The sequence below is a fragment of the Strigops habroptila genome, chromosome 8 (assembly GCF_004027225.2).
Source record: "Strigops habroptila isolate Jane chromosome 8, bStrHab1.2.pri, whole genome shotgun sequence".
Classification (NCBI taxonomy): domain Eukaryota; kingdom Metazoa; phylum Chordata; class Aves; order Psittaciformes; family Psittacidae; genus Strigops; species Strigops habroptila.
In genome coordinates, this window is record NC_044284.2 from 3,284,637 (window position 1) to 3,301,257 (window position 16,621).

The 16,621-nt window shown below is 37.6% G+C and overlaps 1 protein-coding gene across 1 annotated transcript in view; it reads left to right on the forward strand.

Moving 5' to 3' along the window:
- HS2ST1 (heparan sulfate 2-O-sulfotransferase 1) overlaps positions 1-15,465 on the forward strand; it is an 83,567-nt gene extending 68,102 nt beyond the window's left edge. Inside the window, exons 3-7 of the mRNA XM_030496339.1 lie at positions 838-923; positions 4,863-5,001; positions 8,442-8,539; positions 9,758-9,915; positions 10,834-15,465. Coding sequence (XP_030352199.1) covers positions 838-923; positions 4,863-5,001; positions 8,442-8,539; positions 9,758-9,915; positions 10,834-11,060 — 708 coding nt within the window. The 3' untranslated portion in view covers positions 11,061-15,465. The remainder of the gene's footprint in view (positions 1-837; positions 924-4,862; positions 5,002-8,441; positions 8,540-9,757; positions 9,916-10,833) is intronic.
- The last annotated feature ends 1,156 nt before the right edge of the window (positions 15,466-16,621 follow it).

Below are 16,621 nucleotides of genomic sequence, written 5' to 3' on the forward strand. Positions count from 1 at the left end.
ATAACTTTCAGAGTTAAATGCTTTGATGTTAAAATACTTTGTTCATCTAATAAAGCCAAGCTATTGCAGGATTTGCGTGTCCCACTTAATGTGATCATCCTTTCTGGTTTGGGGTGTGTACCTTATTTTGTTCTTTGAAGTGGAAAGCTGTTCCTATTTTTGTGAAGTTTGCCCATAACTGCTTTATCAGCCCTTGCTGAAGGGCTACTTCATGCTTTAACATGGGAAGCTTCACTGAAATGTTAGGCTTAAGGTAACAATTCAAAATGGTAAGCTATAGATCTAATTTACACTCTATACCTTTATATAATTTTTGGATTACTCATGCATTGCATTCTGAGATGGGGGAGCAAATGAACCATCAGATTTGTTTCTTGTTCCAGTAAAATCGGTCGAAGAACATGCTTGTAAATCTGGTACACTTTTATTGAAGGGACTAAATGCAGATCAGACAATTCCATCAAAGGTGTACTTGCATTTCTACTTTTTGCTGGAGGAATTCCGCATTCCTTTGCAATTACAAATAAAATGGACTGACAAAAATGAAATGTTTGTCTTGCGTTTGTGGAAGCTTTTCTTGAATTGCCTTTCTGATTGCTGTATTCTGCTTTGGTTTACTTTGTGATCGTTGAATTGTGACGATATAAACAGAGTCATCTGTATGCCTGAAGAAAAGTCTATTTTAGGTGGCATAAATTCTTTGGTAATATTCAAAATAGACTTTTTTTTTTCCTAATGCATTATAAGATTTTACTTACAAACCAGAGGGCACCATGCGTGGGGAAACTCCATGTGTTCCAGCTGTACAGAAACATTTTCTGCTGTCTATTTTTACAGGTCCGGTTTGTGAAGAATGTGACTTCCTGGAAGGAAATGAAACCAGGATTTTACCATGGCCATATATCTTATTTGGACTTTGCCAAGTATGTTACCCTTGGATTTATCTGTTGAGTAGCACAGTAGTTTAGGTTGCTTGGATGCAGCTGGGGTATTAGTGCCCTCTAGTGATGGCAGTGACAACTGAGGTTTGAAGCATTCACACGCTGAAATTCCTGTGATGAGCAATATTTGGGTTTGATTTTCACAGTTTTCTCTTGTCTTTTTGCATGGTAAAATGTAGCCGAGTCTCATTTCAAAACTATTTATATTCTACGTTTAGTATTCCTTGTGTGAATTACAGGCTTGTTTTACTGAAAATCCTGGCTTTTCTCTAGAACACTGGCAGTTCTGCCTGAGGATTGCTTCCCATTCTGGGAAGTTTAAAATACTTGTTTTCAAGTGTGTTTCATATAACAAGTAATACCACCTGCCTCTTAAGTTATGTAGTTCTTTATCAGAGTGTCCATATATACTGTATCAAAATATTACAAGTTATATTTTTAAAGCAGTTTTCTGGCCTATAGTATTTTGACTTGCCGTAAAAAGCATTGAAATAATTCTTCTGGAGTTAAATCCTGCTGCTTCTAAAATTAATTTAAAAGAAAATGGGGTAAAAATCCTCCCAGTGACTTCAAAGGTTCAGGATCACATTTGTATTCACACTTCCATGTGTTTCTTGTCTTATTTTTCAAATGGATCTAAAGGAGTGATCCTCAGTCGTGTGAAGCCTCTCCTTGAACTAGCAAGTCAGTTTTGCTTAAGATGCTTAGTTGGCAGTGCTTCATTTTGCACTTGCAGCATGCAGAAAATCATTTAAAATTGAAAGTGGAATTTTCAGATCTCAGCATATTTGGCTGCACAACCAATGGTAACCAGTGCTTTCACCTCCTGCTGGTGGTCAAGCCTCAGTCATGTTATGTTTCGGTGTATTAAAACATTTATGTATGAAGACAGGCTGAGAAAGTTGGGGCTGTTCAGCCTGGAGAAGAGAAGCTGCGTGGAGACCTCAGAGCAGCTTCCAGTGTCTGAAGGGGGCTACAAGGATGCTGGAGAGGGGCTCTGCATCAGGGACTGGAGCGACAGGACAAGGGGTGATGGGTTCAAACTGAAACAGGGGAAGTTCAGGTTAGATCTAAGGAAGAAGTTCTTTAATGTGAGGGTGGTGTCTGGAACACATTGCACAAGGAAGTGGTACATGCTCCATCCCTGGCGGTGTTCAAGGCCAGGTTGGACAGAGTCTTGGCTGACATGATCTAGTGTGAGGTGTCCCTGCCCATGGCAGGGGGTTGGAACTAGATGATCTTAAGGTCCTTTCCAACCATAACTATTCTATGATTTATTTAATGAAAAGAGATTTTTAGTACGTAAGAACTTCTTTTGTTTAGTCATTGCTTTTAATTGTTCTGTTATGTACACTGATTTTTAATTCTAGCTTTTGATTACAAAGAATGAGAAGGGGAAGTGGAAGCTTCAGAGGTTCTCAGTACAGTATATTATATAATAGGAAATGCTAAAAGCTACAGTAGCAGCTGGGTATTACCAATGGCACCAAGAAAAAGCTTGAAGTTTACAAAAAATAACAGGCAAGAAGTCTTAATTGCAACTCATGCAATAAAATAAAATGTATCAACTTTCATTATCTGCTTTTCTGCCTTTTTAACGTTAAAATGCTGCAACATTAATACACCCTTGGACTGAATAACAGCTTTCTGGAACAAATGAATGTTATTTTATTTCAAGGCCAGGTTGGACAGAGCCTTGGGCGACATGGTTTAGTGTGAGGTGTCCCTGCCCATGGCAGGGGGTTGGAACTGGGTGATCTTAAGGTCCTTTCAAGCCCAAACCATTCTATGATTCTATACATTGCTCACTTCATAAAGCTGAAAAGATTTTCAGATACTCAAACATTTAGAATGAAAATAATTATTTTACATCTAGAAAACATTAATTTCACAGATTTCTCTCATCTACATCTTCCCTCTAGGACTGTGTTACCCTTGTGCTTGTTGTTTGTTATCCTTTCCCCTAAATGATTTATTTTTCCCCCCACAACAGCTTGCTTTCTCAATATATCTTGAATAATATCTTGAATACTTTGGCTGTGCTTGGCAAGGCTCACACTTTTAAGGCTGTGAGGTGTGTTCTTGTAGTGAACATTCTTGCAGTTGAGAAGTGTAGAGTATTTCCGATAAGTTGATGTTTGCTTATACGCAGATGTCAGATTTGGGTCCACGGTCAGGTATCAGGAGAACCTCTTAAAATATGCTGAAGCTGAAAGTACTGCATTCAATCAATGACTCGCAGTATTGAGGACAGGTTATCATAACCCATCCATGCAGAAATTGCAGTAATACAAGTTTAAATTTGTTTTCCTCTTTCTCTTAATTCCTGTTCCCCCCCCCCCCCCTTCCCTTTTTTCTCTGGTAAACTGGTGCGGAAGAACAAAGTTCTTTGACAATGCAATTACAAAATCATTATAATTATTAATAAAGCTATAGTAGTAAGTACCTTATATTATCCTAACTGATGCTAGTTTTGCAAGGTCATGTGCAAATCTATTTGAACGTACAATCCAGCACAAACATTTCCAAGGGCATTGACACCTTCATTTAACCCACAGAAACGTGTTATTGGTTGAGATGCTGCTAGATTAAAATGGTTTGTTACAGCCTTCTCCAGCACTTGCAGTAGAGGCTGTAGAAGGGGACACACGGGCATGCCTCATGCACTTCACAGGTCATGTCTCACTTCATGTCTCACTGCACTGAAGGAGGTGCAGTGAGGTTCAAAGTCTGGACTTTGAACCATTTTGATGCACACACTCCTATTTTGCAGACTTTGGGGAGTAAGAGCTGGCATACAGACAGATGTCAGCAATGCCACCTTTAACTGCTGCAGTCCAGTGCATTGGTACTCTGCTGGTAACATCTGAAGAATCAATTGCTCTTCTGTAGCCTTTAACAATTTCCATATCTGTATTGCTGGCCTTTTAATTGGGGGGGGGTTTCCTAACTTCTTCTCTGCTGCTTATTCTGTGTTTCTGTTCTTCAGCTTTGCAACTTAAGATTCCTCACGTGAGCAGTATCTGGTATTATAATTTACAGAGTACCGTTTGAACATAATGGTACCGCACCTGACACACATTCCCTTTGTGATATAACCTCTTTAATGTTTGGATACCGTGTTTATTTGCCACAGTGATGTCTCAAATGGAAAAGAAAATAAAACTGAGAAATGCATCGTAAAAGCTGCCTTGAATGTAGATCATTGAAAGGTAGCATTTGCACAAAACCATTTTGGTGGTTTAAATCTTTCTCCTGTGTCCTATGAGCTTACCACCTCATTTCATCAGGCTTCCTGTTTGTACCACAGTAAATCAAAAGTTGCTTAAGGTAAATGTATAAGGAAAAATGTTATATCTTCAGATAGAGAAGTTAATATAGTTACAGATACTATCTTAGGCTTCTATTTAATAAGCATAGCCATATGGATGCAACCCAGGTAATGGATGGGCTCTGAGCTCTGCCTGCCTTCTGTTACAAATCATGTCTGACAACTGGAGACCTGCCAAGAAAACCACTTGCAGCGTTGCATAGCACAGTTCAGGAGGGCAGGAAATCAATATCAAACTTCTTTATGCTTATTATAAACACGTAGGTGGCTGCTAGACTAATTAAGGCATTTTTAGAGCCAGGATGTTGTATAAACATTTTAGTATCTATTGTGTGAGGATATTTAAGGTTCGTTTGCTTCTCTTAAAAAAAATAAATAAATCACAGTCCCAGGACAACTGAAATGGAACTGACTTTCACATCCACGTAACACACCAGATAATGATGAGAGGAAGCAATCATTAAACTTCTTCTCACCGTCGTCTTCTCTGTATGTAGATTTCAGTTGTATCAATAGAGACAGGCTTTAAGTATTAAATGAGAAGCTCTGACTTGGCCTTTAAAAGACATTTTTTTCCTCTTTTACTTTAGATTTGGTGTCAAAAAGAAACCAATTTACATAAATGTCATAAGGGATCCTATAGAACGACTAGTTTCTTATTATTACTTCCTGCGCTTTGGAGATGATTACAGACCAGGGCTACGGAGGCGAAAACAGGGGGATAAAAAGGTAAAATACACTTCATTATATATGTTTTCTTACCAAAGTTAATGTAAAAAGCATTTAAAAAATGTCCTGATAGAAGCTGAGTATTTCTTGTATCAGCCTTGGCAATGGTGGCTTTGTAAGTTGTATTCTCCCCTTCCTGTCTGTACTAGGCCAGAGTGGAACATTAAGTATGTTAAGTGTAACATTCTATGTAACCTTATAAATTCACTTTATGGTACAATTTATTAAACAAATTAAATACAATTGTAAATGTTTTCAGGTACCCAGAGTTGTAAGTGTGGAGTTAAGCTTATCCTCTTGTGTAAGAATTCTGCATCTCTTCTTGTTGAATGTTGAAGGACATTTTTCACTGATATTTTTTAATAACTAGCAACTTCAAGAAAAGTAAATGTTGCAATGGAATTGTGTAAAGAGTCTTCTTGCAAACTATGGAGTTTTAATCATAGATTTCTATACTTCCTCCATCTGTCGTAGGTGGCTATAGGAGTAGTTCAGGTTAGTATATTCAAACCTTGTTTACTAACACAGTTTCAGAATGACAACATGATTCAGACTTCATAATATATTTATTCCAGAAGGAACTTATACATCCACTGTCATGGTTTGCAGGAAGACATTTGTTGGAGCGTGTTGCTTTGGACTTTTTGTAAATCAAAAAGAAAAGCGGGGAATTAAGTGTGTGAATATCGTTTATAAAACTGTAGTTAGAACAGTGTGGAAGTTTTTAGTAAATGGAAGGGGCTTTTGTACTTTACAGAGGCACTTTTTAAAATGTCAGTGACAATATTTTAGTAAACTGATTGGGTTTTTTCTGTAATGTTGACAATTTAGTGTAGAATGTGTGAATACCGAGAGACTTTGAAAAAATAACTCATCAAAAATCACACTGAATACAGCTTAATCCATGTACAGCATAACTAAGAAATGTGACTATTCATTTTGTGTGCGCCCCCCACGTCCAAACAGCATATTTAAAATATGGGGAACGGAGCATTCCTCTTGTCTTTCCACTTGATGACTAAATGCTCCTCTGTTATTTAGGGTTTGGCGCCATCTTCAGCTCCTGCTGTTCAGTTTGTCCCGACATCCTATAGCATAGATAGAGGAAAGCTTCAAGCAAACCGAATTGACATTAAGCTTAAAAAAAAATGTATCTTCATAGAACTGGTTACAGAGATGATTTGGTAATACAGTGTCATAAAGGCATTTCTAAAAAGAGAGAGAATCTAATCTTTTGTAACCTGCTCTCTTCCTGTTCATGAGAAGTATGAGTTGGTCAGTGGAATTCCTTGCTGGTGGAGATCAGTGAGTTGGAAAGCTGACCATGCTACGAAGTCCAAGCTGTTTATAGCACTTAAATTTCACTCTTTTTACTAAGTATTAACAGCATGGTTTTAGCTTTGAATTAGAATCCAAACAGCCTTCTTAGGTGGTTACTGGGAAACATTAAGGCAAAATCCTTAATGCTTGGTGGACTGCACTGTAAGCTCTGATTTCTGGAAGAAGTTGAAATGCATTCCTATTTATAATGTTTGCAATGCACTGCAGTAATAATTTTATGGTTTTCTATTAAAGATGCGTTTTATTTTCATATTGTCACTATCATACCACTTTTTTTAGGTCTGAAACTTAGTTGTTGCCATACAGCTTTAACTTGTCCTGTAAGCATCTCTGGTTTGTATGAAGTGAAACTGATTTGCTATGCCAAGTTTTAGGATCCTGGTTTTCCATGGTGTTTCCAAGAAAACTGTACATATATAGACAGTGTCAGTTTTACATACATTAGGTGTAAAATTCATTAAGCTCAAAAATGGATTGGCCCAATTGCAGTGTATGTAATACTGATATCTATCCTAATCTGTGCTATAGGGGATTCACTAAGGGCTCTTCAAATGAAAAGTAGAGAACGTCAAAACTTCAGTCTTCCTAATGGAAGTCAATTGTTCCTTTATTAAATGGGAAGGAACCTCAATGTACTTTACACCCTCGCCCCCTGCCAGTCCATACCACATTTGTGTGGAAGAGTTCTTCATCTTCTTTCTATATCCCGTGCTTCCAATGTTACAGATGATAGCTTGGCTTCAAGAACAGAGTCTGTAAAGACAAGTATTTCTTATAATAAAATCTCTGGTGAAGTAGTTGAGATAAGTATGTAAGAAGAAGTGGGGAAGGAGGTGTGTCCTGTTTAATCTTACTTAGAAAATCACTTACTTACTTTTTTGTGTATTAACTATAAAGTAACCTGCAGGTATAAGCAAAGGAGTCTTTTCTTTTGACAGATGCTAGTTCATATTTAGTATATACACTCATAAGTTAGGAGGTGCATTTAAACAATTTAGTTCTTAAGTAATGTTGCTGTTATAAAGTACCCATGATAGATCAGTGCAGAATTTCTCCAGAGAGCTATGCTAAAGAAAGCATACCCATGTCTTGTTTTCCTAGTGAAGCTGCATTTTTATCTGTGATGTGTGACATGTACGAGCTATTCTAAACCCAAAGTGCAATGTGGACCTAGGCACCACAGGTTAATCCCTGCTTTAGCCTGGTATCAGTATATTTTTTCAGATTATCTCAGGATCTTCACCTCAAAATAGAAGCAAAAGGCATTGTCCTTGTTCTAACACCAAATAATTAGGCACATATATTTGTACACAGTTGTTTTGAACAGAAACAGAACAGAAGAAACAGTCTAAAAAGTTGTCTATGTGATCACTTATTTGTTATTAAATAATTTCTTAATCTTTCCTAGATACATGTCTTACGCCTTGCTTAGAAATAGAAATATCGTAAATACTTACTTTGTGGTGACTGGGCAAAGTCTTTACCAATTCTTTCCAATGCTAATGGAGTTCTCATTGTAACTGTATTACTGCAGTTGAATCTCTGTGTTGCTACAGCTGTCTGTCCACATAGAGCAAGGCTGTATTTGCCAAAAATAAATTGGCCCCTGAAATGGCAGTTATTTGTCATATTTAAAATGGAATAGAACACTCTTTAATCTACAACACAAAATGCACAGTGTTCTATCATATAAAGATCCAGCTGTTTCCAGTATCACACAAATCCTGATGGCAATTGATGCTGTAGCTTTAGTGACGTATTTTGTAAGGGGAAAAAAAATGATATTAACACTTACTGACTGGTTTTGCTTGTTTGACATTCAGCCTTTATCAAGGTTGTATCAAAGGTGTATCAAATGAAGGTAAGATCAAACTGTTAATTAGCTTTAACTCTAGAGTACCCAGGTACTATTTTAATTGAGATGAATAGGTTCTCCTAATAACACTCTGAAAGCAAAGCTTGAAAATTTACTGTTTTCTCTTCGTTCACATCGTATCTTGTGTTTTTTTGTCCCCACTACGTTTAGCCACTAACCAGGTTGAGATGTGGGTTACACATACTAGATTTTAAAGCTCAGCTCAATTTTGTCTTTGTTCCAGACCTTTGATGAATGTGTGGCAGCTGGAGGTTCAGACTGTGCTCCAGAGAAACTTTGGCTTCAAATTCCGTTCTTCTGTGGCCACAGCTCCGAATGCTGGTAGGGAGAGAAATGTAGCTTAAATTGTTAGTCAAGTGTATCGGTGCTAAAAGCTAAACTTTAACAAATCTGAATCTCTTAACACAGTTGGAGAAAGTGTTAAGGGCTGGGCAGAGTGGAGCAGCAGGCACTTTAGTATTGTATTTTCTTTTGAAGATGTGTTTTGGTGTAACAGTCTTGCAGTTCTTGAAACAAGCAATGTGTTAGTTTACTGTATCAGCAGTGCTAGGAGGGAGAACAGATGTTTCCCATTTTAACAATAATTTTTGTAGATTTGGAGTCTTGACATTTTTCTCTTCTGTCAGGCTACAATATCCATCTTTCTGAATGGAGATACTTTGTTCAAGCTCCTAGAGTTTCTGGGGAGAACAAAATAATTGAGATCAGGAGAAATTTATCTTCTTAAACCTTTACCAGACACCCAGTAGTCAATGTTACTTAGAAGAAACAAAACCAAAAGCAAATAGTGTCCATCTGTCAATATAGCGTGATTTATAACAATGGCACAGGCTTTAAAACACTAAACTAAAGGCAAACTACAGGGGAAAAAAAGTTATTTGAAGGATTCTGAGTGAAATCAAGGGCAATTATTTGTTAAAGCTATTCTTCATCCAAACATAAGCAAAGCACGTGGTCATTCAGAGCTTCTTTTTCAGTGCCTGTTGGTCAGACCTACCTACACCGGGGCCAGGTGGAGAACCAGAAAAGGAAAGAACTCTGAACCTGTCTTTTCACCCTGTCTAGAGCTGTAAAAGGAGGACAACAATGTCAGTTTTATTTCTGTCTGTTGCTCAGTAGGGAAGTCCCCCCATTAAGTGCAATGACTTTCTAGTTCAGAGTTATGCTTGTAGGATACAAAAGGGGAAGATGTGTTCTTACCAGAGCCATTTCTGGTATCTAATGGTAAAGTGGAGACTGAATATTGACGTGAGAAATGTAGATCCTCCAAATATTGCATTAACGGAGACAGGAACCCTATACACATGTGGGTTTTTTTTGTAATTGAGTTATTAATCAAAATAACTAGAGGAGTCAAATTTCTAGGTAAGAACTCAGATGAGAGAAACTGCAAAGGGAAATAAAGTGAGGAATGGTTACAACTTGAAGTGAGCCTTCCCTTTCCTATGCAAATGTCCTGTTACAGAATAATCTCCATCTAGGGACCAAGGATTGTTGGCTGACATCAGAACTTGCTGTAATTGTTCTCTGTCATTTTAGGAATGTGGGAAGCAGATGGGCTTTGGAACAAGCCAAATACAATCTGATTAATGAATACTTCCTAGTAGGAGTTACTGAAGAGCTTGAAGACTTTATCATGTTATTGGAGGCAGCTTTGCCCCGGTTCTTCAGGGGTGCCACAGAACTGTACCGGACAGGTATTTAAATTATTTAAATGGTTGGTTTCCAAGGATTCCATGGATTTTTTTCATCCTCTTATCCCTTTTTTTTTTTAATGTGAATTCTTTAGACTTAGATGAATAGTTTTGAATCTCTGCCAGGTTTGCCTCTCAGTTGGCTGATGTTCCTACATGTTTCAAAGACTCCTAGTACAAATGTTTGAGGGCAGCTCAAGTATCTTCTTGCCTTACACAAGCCTGTGCTTGATGCAACCTCGTTGGCTGTGCAAAAAGGCCCAAGGGAGAAAAAGGCCCAAGTACGTGTTGCCTTCCCAGGGTCATAGTAAGCCATTTGTCATATAGCTAGTAGCTTGGTTTCTTGGAGCTGGCTGTGCAACTTAGCATGAGGAAAAGGTCCATCTTAGGCAGGGCTTCTATCTGCAAAGAGAGGGAGAAAAGGATCTGATGTGTAGGGTCTAGATGTGTAGTATTAAAAAGTTTATTACAAAGCAGCAGATAGCAGTTCTTAGGGAAAATGCTGTCATCGTTTTGGTCATCTTTGTCTCATGTGAGAAGTCTCTTGCTCTGCAGCCTTTAAAATTCTCAACAGTTGATATCAGATTAACATCTAAATAATTAATTTTGAAAGACCAATCTTGCTCCAAGTACATTATGTGAAGTAATCTTGTTCCTTAAATGAAGTGTTCATTCCCTGGGTTTATTAGAGTAGGGAGGAAGAATTGAAAGAACTGATGCAAAATTCATTAACATTTAGTGAGAGAGACTGCAATTTTCCAACCCTGCATGTTATGTTAATAAATTCTGGATTAAATTCTGTCGCTTCTAATGCAGTTTATCAACATGCTGAGAGTATAAAACTCTGTAAATAAAAGGACTGTAAACATTTTTTAATCCATGAACCTTAAAGTGAAGTTCCTGCTTTCGTTTTGCATTTAGGAAAGAAGTCTCATCTTAGGAAAACAACTGAGAAAAAACTTCCCACAAAAGAAACTATTGCCAAGCTACAACAGTCTGAAATCTGGAAAATGGAGAATGAGTTCTATGAATTTGCACTGGAGCAGTTTCAGTTTGTCAGAGCACATGCAGTTCGGGAAAAAGATGGAGAATTGTATATTCTGGCTCAAAACTTTTTCTATGAAAAGATTTACCCGAAATCAAACTAAGAACAACACTGTACAGTTAGATCGATGGACCTAAATCTTTGGTCACATTGTCATCTTAGTCCTCAGCCATGGAAACTAGATTGCTTGTAGACCTTCAAGACGTTTCCTTATAGATCTGGGAAAAGTGGGCTGTGGATCACCTCCAGGGCATTGGATACTGGCTAACTATGTTGGTAATCCAGAAGCAAAGGCTTCATTTCTTTTATCTAATACTTTCAGTGGGAGTTAATATCCTTTACCTGAAGAAATCTACACTTTTAATTCGGAGCAATTAATACACAGCAGTTCTAGTTGAAAATATATCCAAACAAAAAAATGCTTCTGTTGATGCTCTTTTTAATTTTCAGAGCAATTTCTTTTCATTTATACTTCTGTGCAGAGGAAATAATTTTTCCCAGCTTTCAACATGGAAATTTGGTTGCACACAATAGTGTTAATAACTGGTTGACATCTGTGCTTTGTTTTTGTGAATCATGTCACATGATATTAATTGGGATGGTGAATCAAGTTCTGCTGAGAAATGCTGCTGCAATTGCCCATATTTATCTATGTGGTTTTCTTTAAAAATGACGATCATTGGTGTTAAAACATCATTTCCACATTAATATTGTAAAAAGTTAAAGAATCGGAGCAGTTTTGGGTTTGGTTTCTTTATCCCCACCACCACTGGCTGAGGTTGGGAAAACTATGAAGAGAGATGGTATTGTCTGCAGATCTGGTTGATCCTTACACAGTGGTATAAAAATCGTAAATTCAGTATTAAGTTTCTCCATGGATTCTTTGTAATAATTGTAAACTGAGGTATTGGTGAATCCATATTATGACTCCATTAGTGAGCTGTGGTATGGTTAGGGTTTTCCTACTACTTCGATACTTTTATCTGTAGAATATTTTTACTAAGGTGCTTTATAACGTGTTTTAAAGCATTGCATATACAAAAGGAGTAAAATGCTGTAAATACTGCTTATTTTATGTATTTGGACCAAAAGGTTTAAAGTAACTAGTTTAAAGTGGGGTTTTTGCACCAGTTCTGTTACGTGTGAAGTGAAAAACATCACATCTACTTCGTGGTTGAGTTAACTGTTGGACATTGCTGAAATGCACCTCAGTGACCTCTCTGACTTCAATACCAGAATGTTGTCCAGGGATTCTCTTTGCAGAAATGTAGTCTTCATCCTTTTATTATGGTAAGAAGACAAGAAGAAAAATGTCATGTGTAGTCTGGTTGGGAAAGATGCAGTGAACTTGATTGACATAACTGTATTTGTGTAACTGCCTTATGTGACTATTGTAAATCTGTGAGTTGCCATTATTAACAGTGTGAAACACCTGGTAGATGAAGTAAATTGCAATTGGAGAACAGATGTTTGGGGCCACTGCATTAGAGCAAATGGCAGTGGAGAGCTACAAGAATTTGTTTCCTATTGAACTTTCTTAAAGATCTGAGTATTTACACATCTTACACCTGCCTATTCTTGAAGTGCTTTCCACACAGTTTGATGGGGGAAGGCACCGAGGAGACAAAGTAAGGAATGGTGGTAAAGGTTTAAATTCCTAAGGGATGATGCTGAAGGCTTAGTTTAAAATTACCAAGTAGAGTTTCTTTAACCAGCTTGTTCTTGTAATGAAAACAAAGGAAATGGAAAATGTTCTGTGGACTGAATGTCTGCAGCCAAAAGCAACAGCCCGATTACAGAGAGGATAGGGAGAGACTATCAGGTACATCTTGCATTTTCTTTGTTTTCTTGGATTTTTCCCTTTGATTTTTAAAAATAGATCTCTTTGTTCTTCCCAAATAATCAGGGAAGCTCCTCCTGATACCTTACGATTTATATAGCATGAACCATGCATAAGATTTCCTGTTCTAGTTCTTGTCTATTGATGTCATTAATAATGCCAGTGTGTTTGGGAATAGGATGTTTTCACACATGAAGACATGTTTCCTAGCTAAAGAAAGGAACTGAGGAGTCATACGTAAGAAGTAGCTAATGGAGATCTAAAACTGTCCATAACAAAGCAGTAACTTTTTGGAAATAAAAAGAATATTTATAATCCCAGGAAAGATTATTCACTCACTGATAGTTTTACGATAGATTTTCTTTTGACTATCTTTTTTCTCCTTCAGAGTAATTCGGATCAGTTTACCTTCTTGAGTCTCCTTCAGAATATTCAGAAGAGCACCTGTAAGAGAGCAGAAGAGTTTAGTAAGTGAAAACATAAAATATTCATCTAAGTAATGAAATAGGTATGTAGACAAATGCTTCTGGATTGACAAGAAAACAATAGGCAAACCTTCTGCTGATTTCAGTAGGCTCTACAGAAACCTCTTCTATTCTGTAAGCCATTTAAAAAGTTGTCTTTAATTTCTTTTTCCTTCCAGGATTTAGATTTTCTTAATTATGAGTCTTCAGTAAGAACAATAACAGAAAACAATAGAACAATGCAATTTTTTTTACTTTTAAATGAGCAATATATTTTTCATAGGTCATGTAAGAAAACACATTTTATTTAAGCAGATATCTCTTCCTGTCCTTTGCTGTGAACTGGCAGGGTTGAGACAAGCAAGAATTTTAGGGATATTTTGTAAAAATGCTAGCTAGAACTGGGAGGTTTCATTCCAGATGTACTCTGAAGATGTTACTGTCTGTGGAACACAGAAGGAATCAAGACTGTCTACTTTTATATCTAGAGCAACTGTTAAGTCAACTGTGAACTTTTTAGAATCCTTTGAATTGAAAACTATCAAACTTGGATTTCCTAAAAGACAGTTTAGGAAAAGAAGCTTTACAGATTTTTAATAACCTGCTTTATTCATCTTCTATTTGGAAATGGAAACAATCCAAGTTGTTGGTATTAAAAATGTTTTACAGTACATAAACAGAATTTATCTTGTGTACTTTCCCTTAATGACTTACAGTGAAAAGCAGCAATACATGGATTTTTGTTGTTGCAGGTTGTACGATAGGTAAACTTACTATGCAGCCTCCTAAAAATGTATCTTTTAACTGAAGTCACTGTAGTCTCTGCACAGGAGATTGGCTTTTTGCAGGGCTAAGTTCGTTTGAAAGGTGCTGAAATGCTCATCTCGCTATAGTTTAGAGTAGGTTTTGTTACAGTGTTCTGTACTTTTTGTACAAGATTAACACCCAGATTTTGTGCTGAACTGGAGCCCTGTTGAAACTCTTGATGTCAGCATAATGGCACGAGGCCCAGCTGCGCTGGCAGTTACATAGCCATACTCACAGCACGCCCGGAGCACTGGTGATACACCGGGCCGTGCTGATAGGAGAGCAACAGTGGTTTTAGCTCCTTCCCATAATAATTCTGCAGCCGTGCAGCAAGAACTTCACTCTTACTAGTGCATCTATAGGCAGACACAAGGCTAGGGTGCAGAGTGTCCTATGTGCACATTCCTGCTTGCTCTGAGTTGATTTTCAAGCAGTCTCTCTACTAGTGGTACGCTGATCATAGCCTCATTTTCAAACAGGCATGAAAATTTATAGCTATACAGTATGGGAGAGGAAGAAGCAGCCCACCCTGGTCATTTGAAATGCCTTTTCTGGGTACTTAGTTTTTCCGAAGATACGTGGCTATTTTTACTTTCCAGGAATAAACATTTGCTTATTTATGGTCTCAGAACAGTTCTATTTTATATTGGGGAAAATTCAGTTATTTTCTTTTAGAATTCTGTTGAAATTGTTTATTGAGCTTAGCTGGTGTTGCTGAACATGTATATGACAAAAAGGTGTGTGGATGACCCTGTCTGAACTGCGCTGCTCAAGCGGTCAGTGGAAAGGCCTGATTCAAGTGCACTGCCAATTTAGCTCTTCAGAATTAGAGCATATTTTATGACTACTAGAGATTAAACTTAAGGAAACTGTAAGGCTGCTTAGTTGGATGGATGCTTCCTTTACTGTAAGCCTATGCAACTCTGTAACCTTTGCAGCAGTATTTATAGAAAGAGCCCTCTTCCTGAGACTTTTCTGGAGCATAATTATAAATGTTCATACACTTGTACTGTCTGATATTTACATCAGCAGCTTTCTGTAGCTTCTGTAAAGAGAGACAGGTTTGTGAGCATTTCTAAAGCAGTACTGAATGTAATTTTGAGAAACATGGATTGTGCGTCATGACTTGTTTCTTTTTAAACACACACACAGCTGAATAGTGCCTTTTTTCCTCACAATCCATGTTGAAGATGCTCGCTCCCACTCACCCTTCCGTAAATTGATTCGTTTGTGCAATACTATTCCAACTTGAAACCATTTTGTCACAGCTGTTTGAGAAATAATCTCCATTTTTTCCTTACTATGCTGCCAGCTTTCTGTTGTTGAAGTGTTTCAGTTGATTACCTAATGCAAATGCTATAAAATAAAACACCCAATGGGAAGGGGAAAGAAAAGAAGTCTGGTGTCCTGTCTTAATATTTGCATGTCACATTCACATTAAATGCTTTTCTTTTTCCCCCTAGAAGACGTTGTTATGCAGTACTGTGAACTTCGTTTGCAGCTATTGTGATTTTGGGGTGAGCCGGAATGTAGCTTGTCTGTAATGATTTCACATAGCTATAACCAAATGTACTTACAGGCTTTCTGGCTAGAAATGTAATAGATTTGCAGAGGGTCACTGTGCTGAAAGTGTCAGTGAAAAGGTCTTAATATTAAACTCAAGATTTGTAAGAATAGAGAAGTGGCATTAAACCAGTGCATCGGTACATAGGTGCTTCCCTGCCTGAGGGAGAGAATGGCCTGACCGCTTACTGTGGCACTGGAAGATGCTCAGTTACAGTGATGAATGTGGTGTAAGAACTTGAGTAGAAGATAAACTCCATTTGCATTTGTAAGCAAGCACTTAACCCAAGAAACTATAGTGAGCATGGGTACAGTGTGCAGTTGAGGTGCATACTGTAACCATTGCCCAGTAAACATTCCTAGCTGAGTGCAGGATGGAGCTGGACAGTCATCTAGCCCAACCAAGCTTCTTAATGCAGTAGTTCCTAAATACTTAGTTGTCAGCCTTGATGATTAAGAACCATCATACAGTTACTCAGGAACTTCCACTTGAGGATTTTGATGGCTTTCAAATCCCCCTTTTGTTGAAAGTAGACTTTTCCTTCCGTCCATCAGTGGAAGGGATAGGTGTAATTGTGCACAGGAAACAAAGCTTCTCTGCTTAAATCAGCCAGGGGGAAGTGGAGATAAAAATTGCCTATATAAAGGTACAGGACTTCCTAAGGTTGCTGCACCTCTTTCTGAAATGATGTAGTAAACAAAATGAGGGGGGGAAAAAGGCCGAAGAAAGTTCTAATGCAGAAAGTGTTTAAAATGACAGTAGCTTCTCTTGTGAAAGGCAGAATGATGGTAGTGTTACACATCTGTGTTAAATACTGGTTGAACAGGTTTTTAACTGATGCTGCCATTTGCACTGGGTATTAATCTCATCAGCCAGAGTTGATGGGAGGGGAATGAAAGAAGGGAAAGGGGTTTTTTGTTCAAAGCTAGACTATTTTTTTTTTTTTCCAGGTCCTGTATTTTCATTTTATTTATTGTTTGAATCTTGCA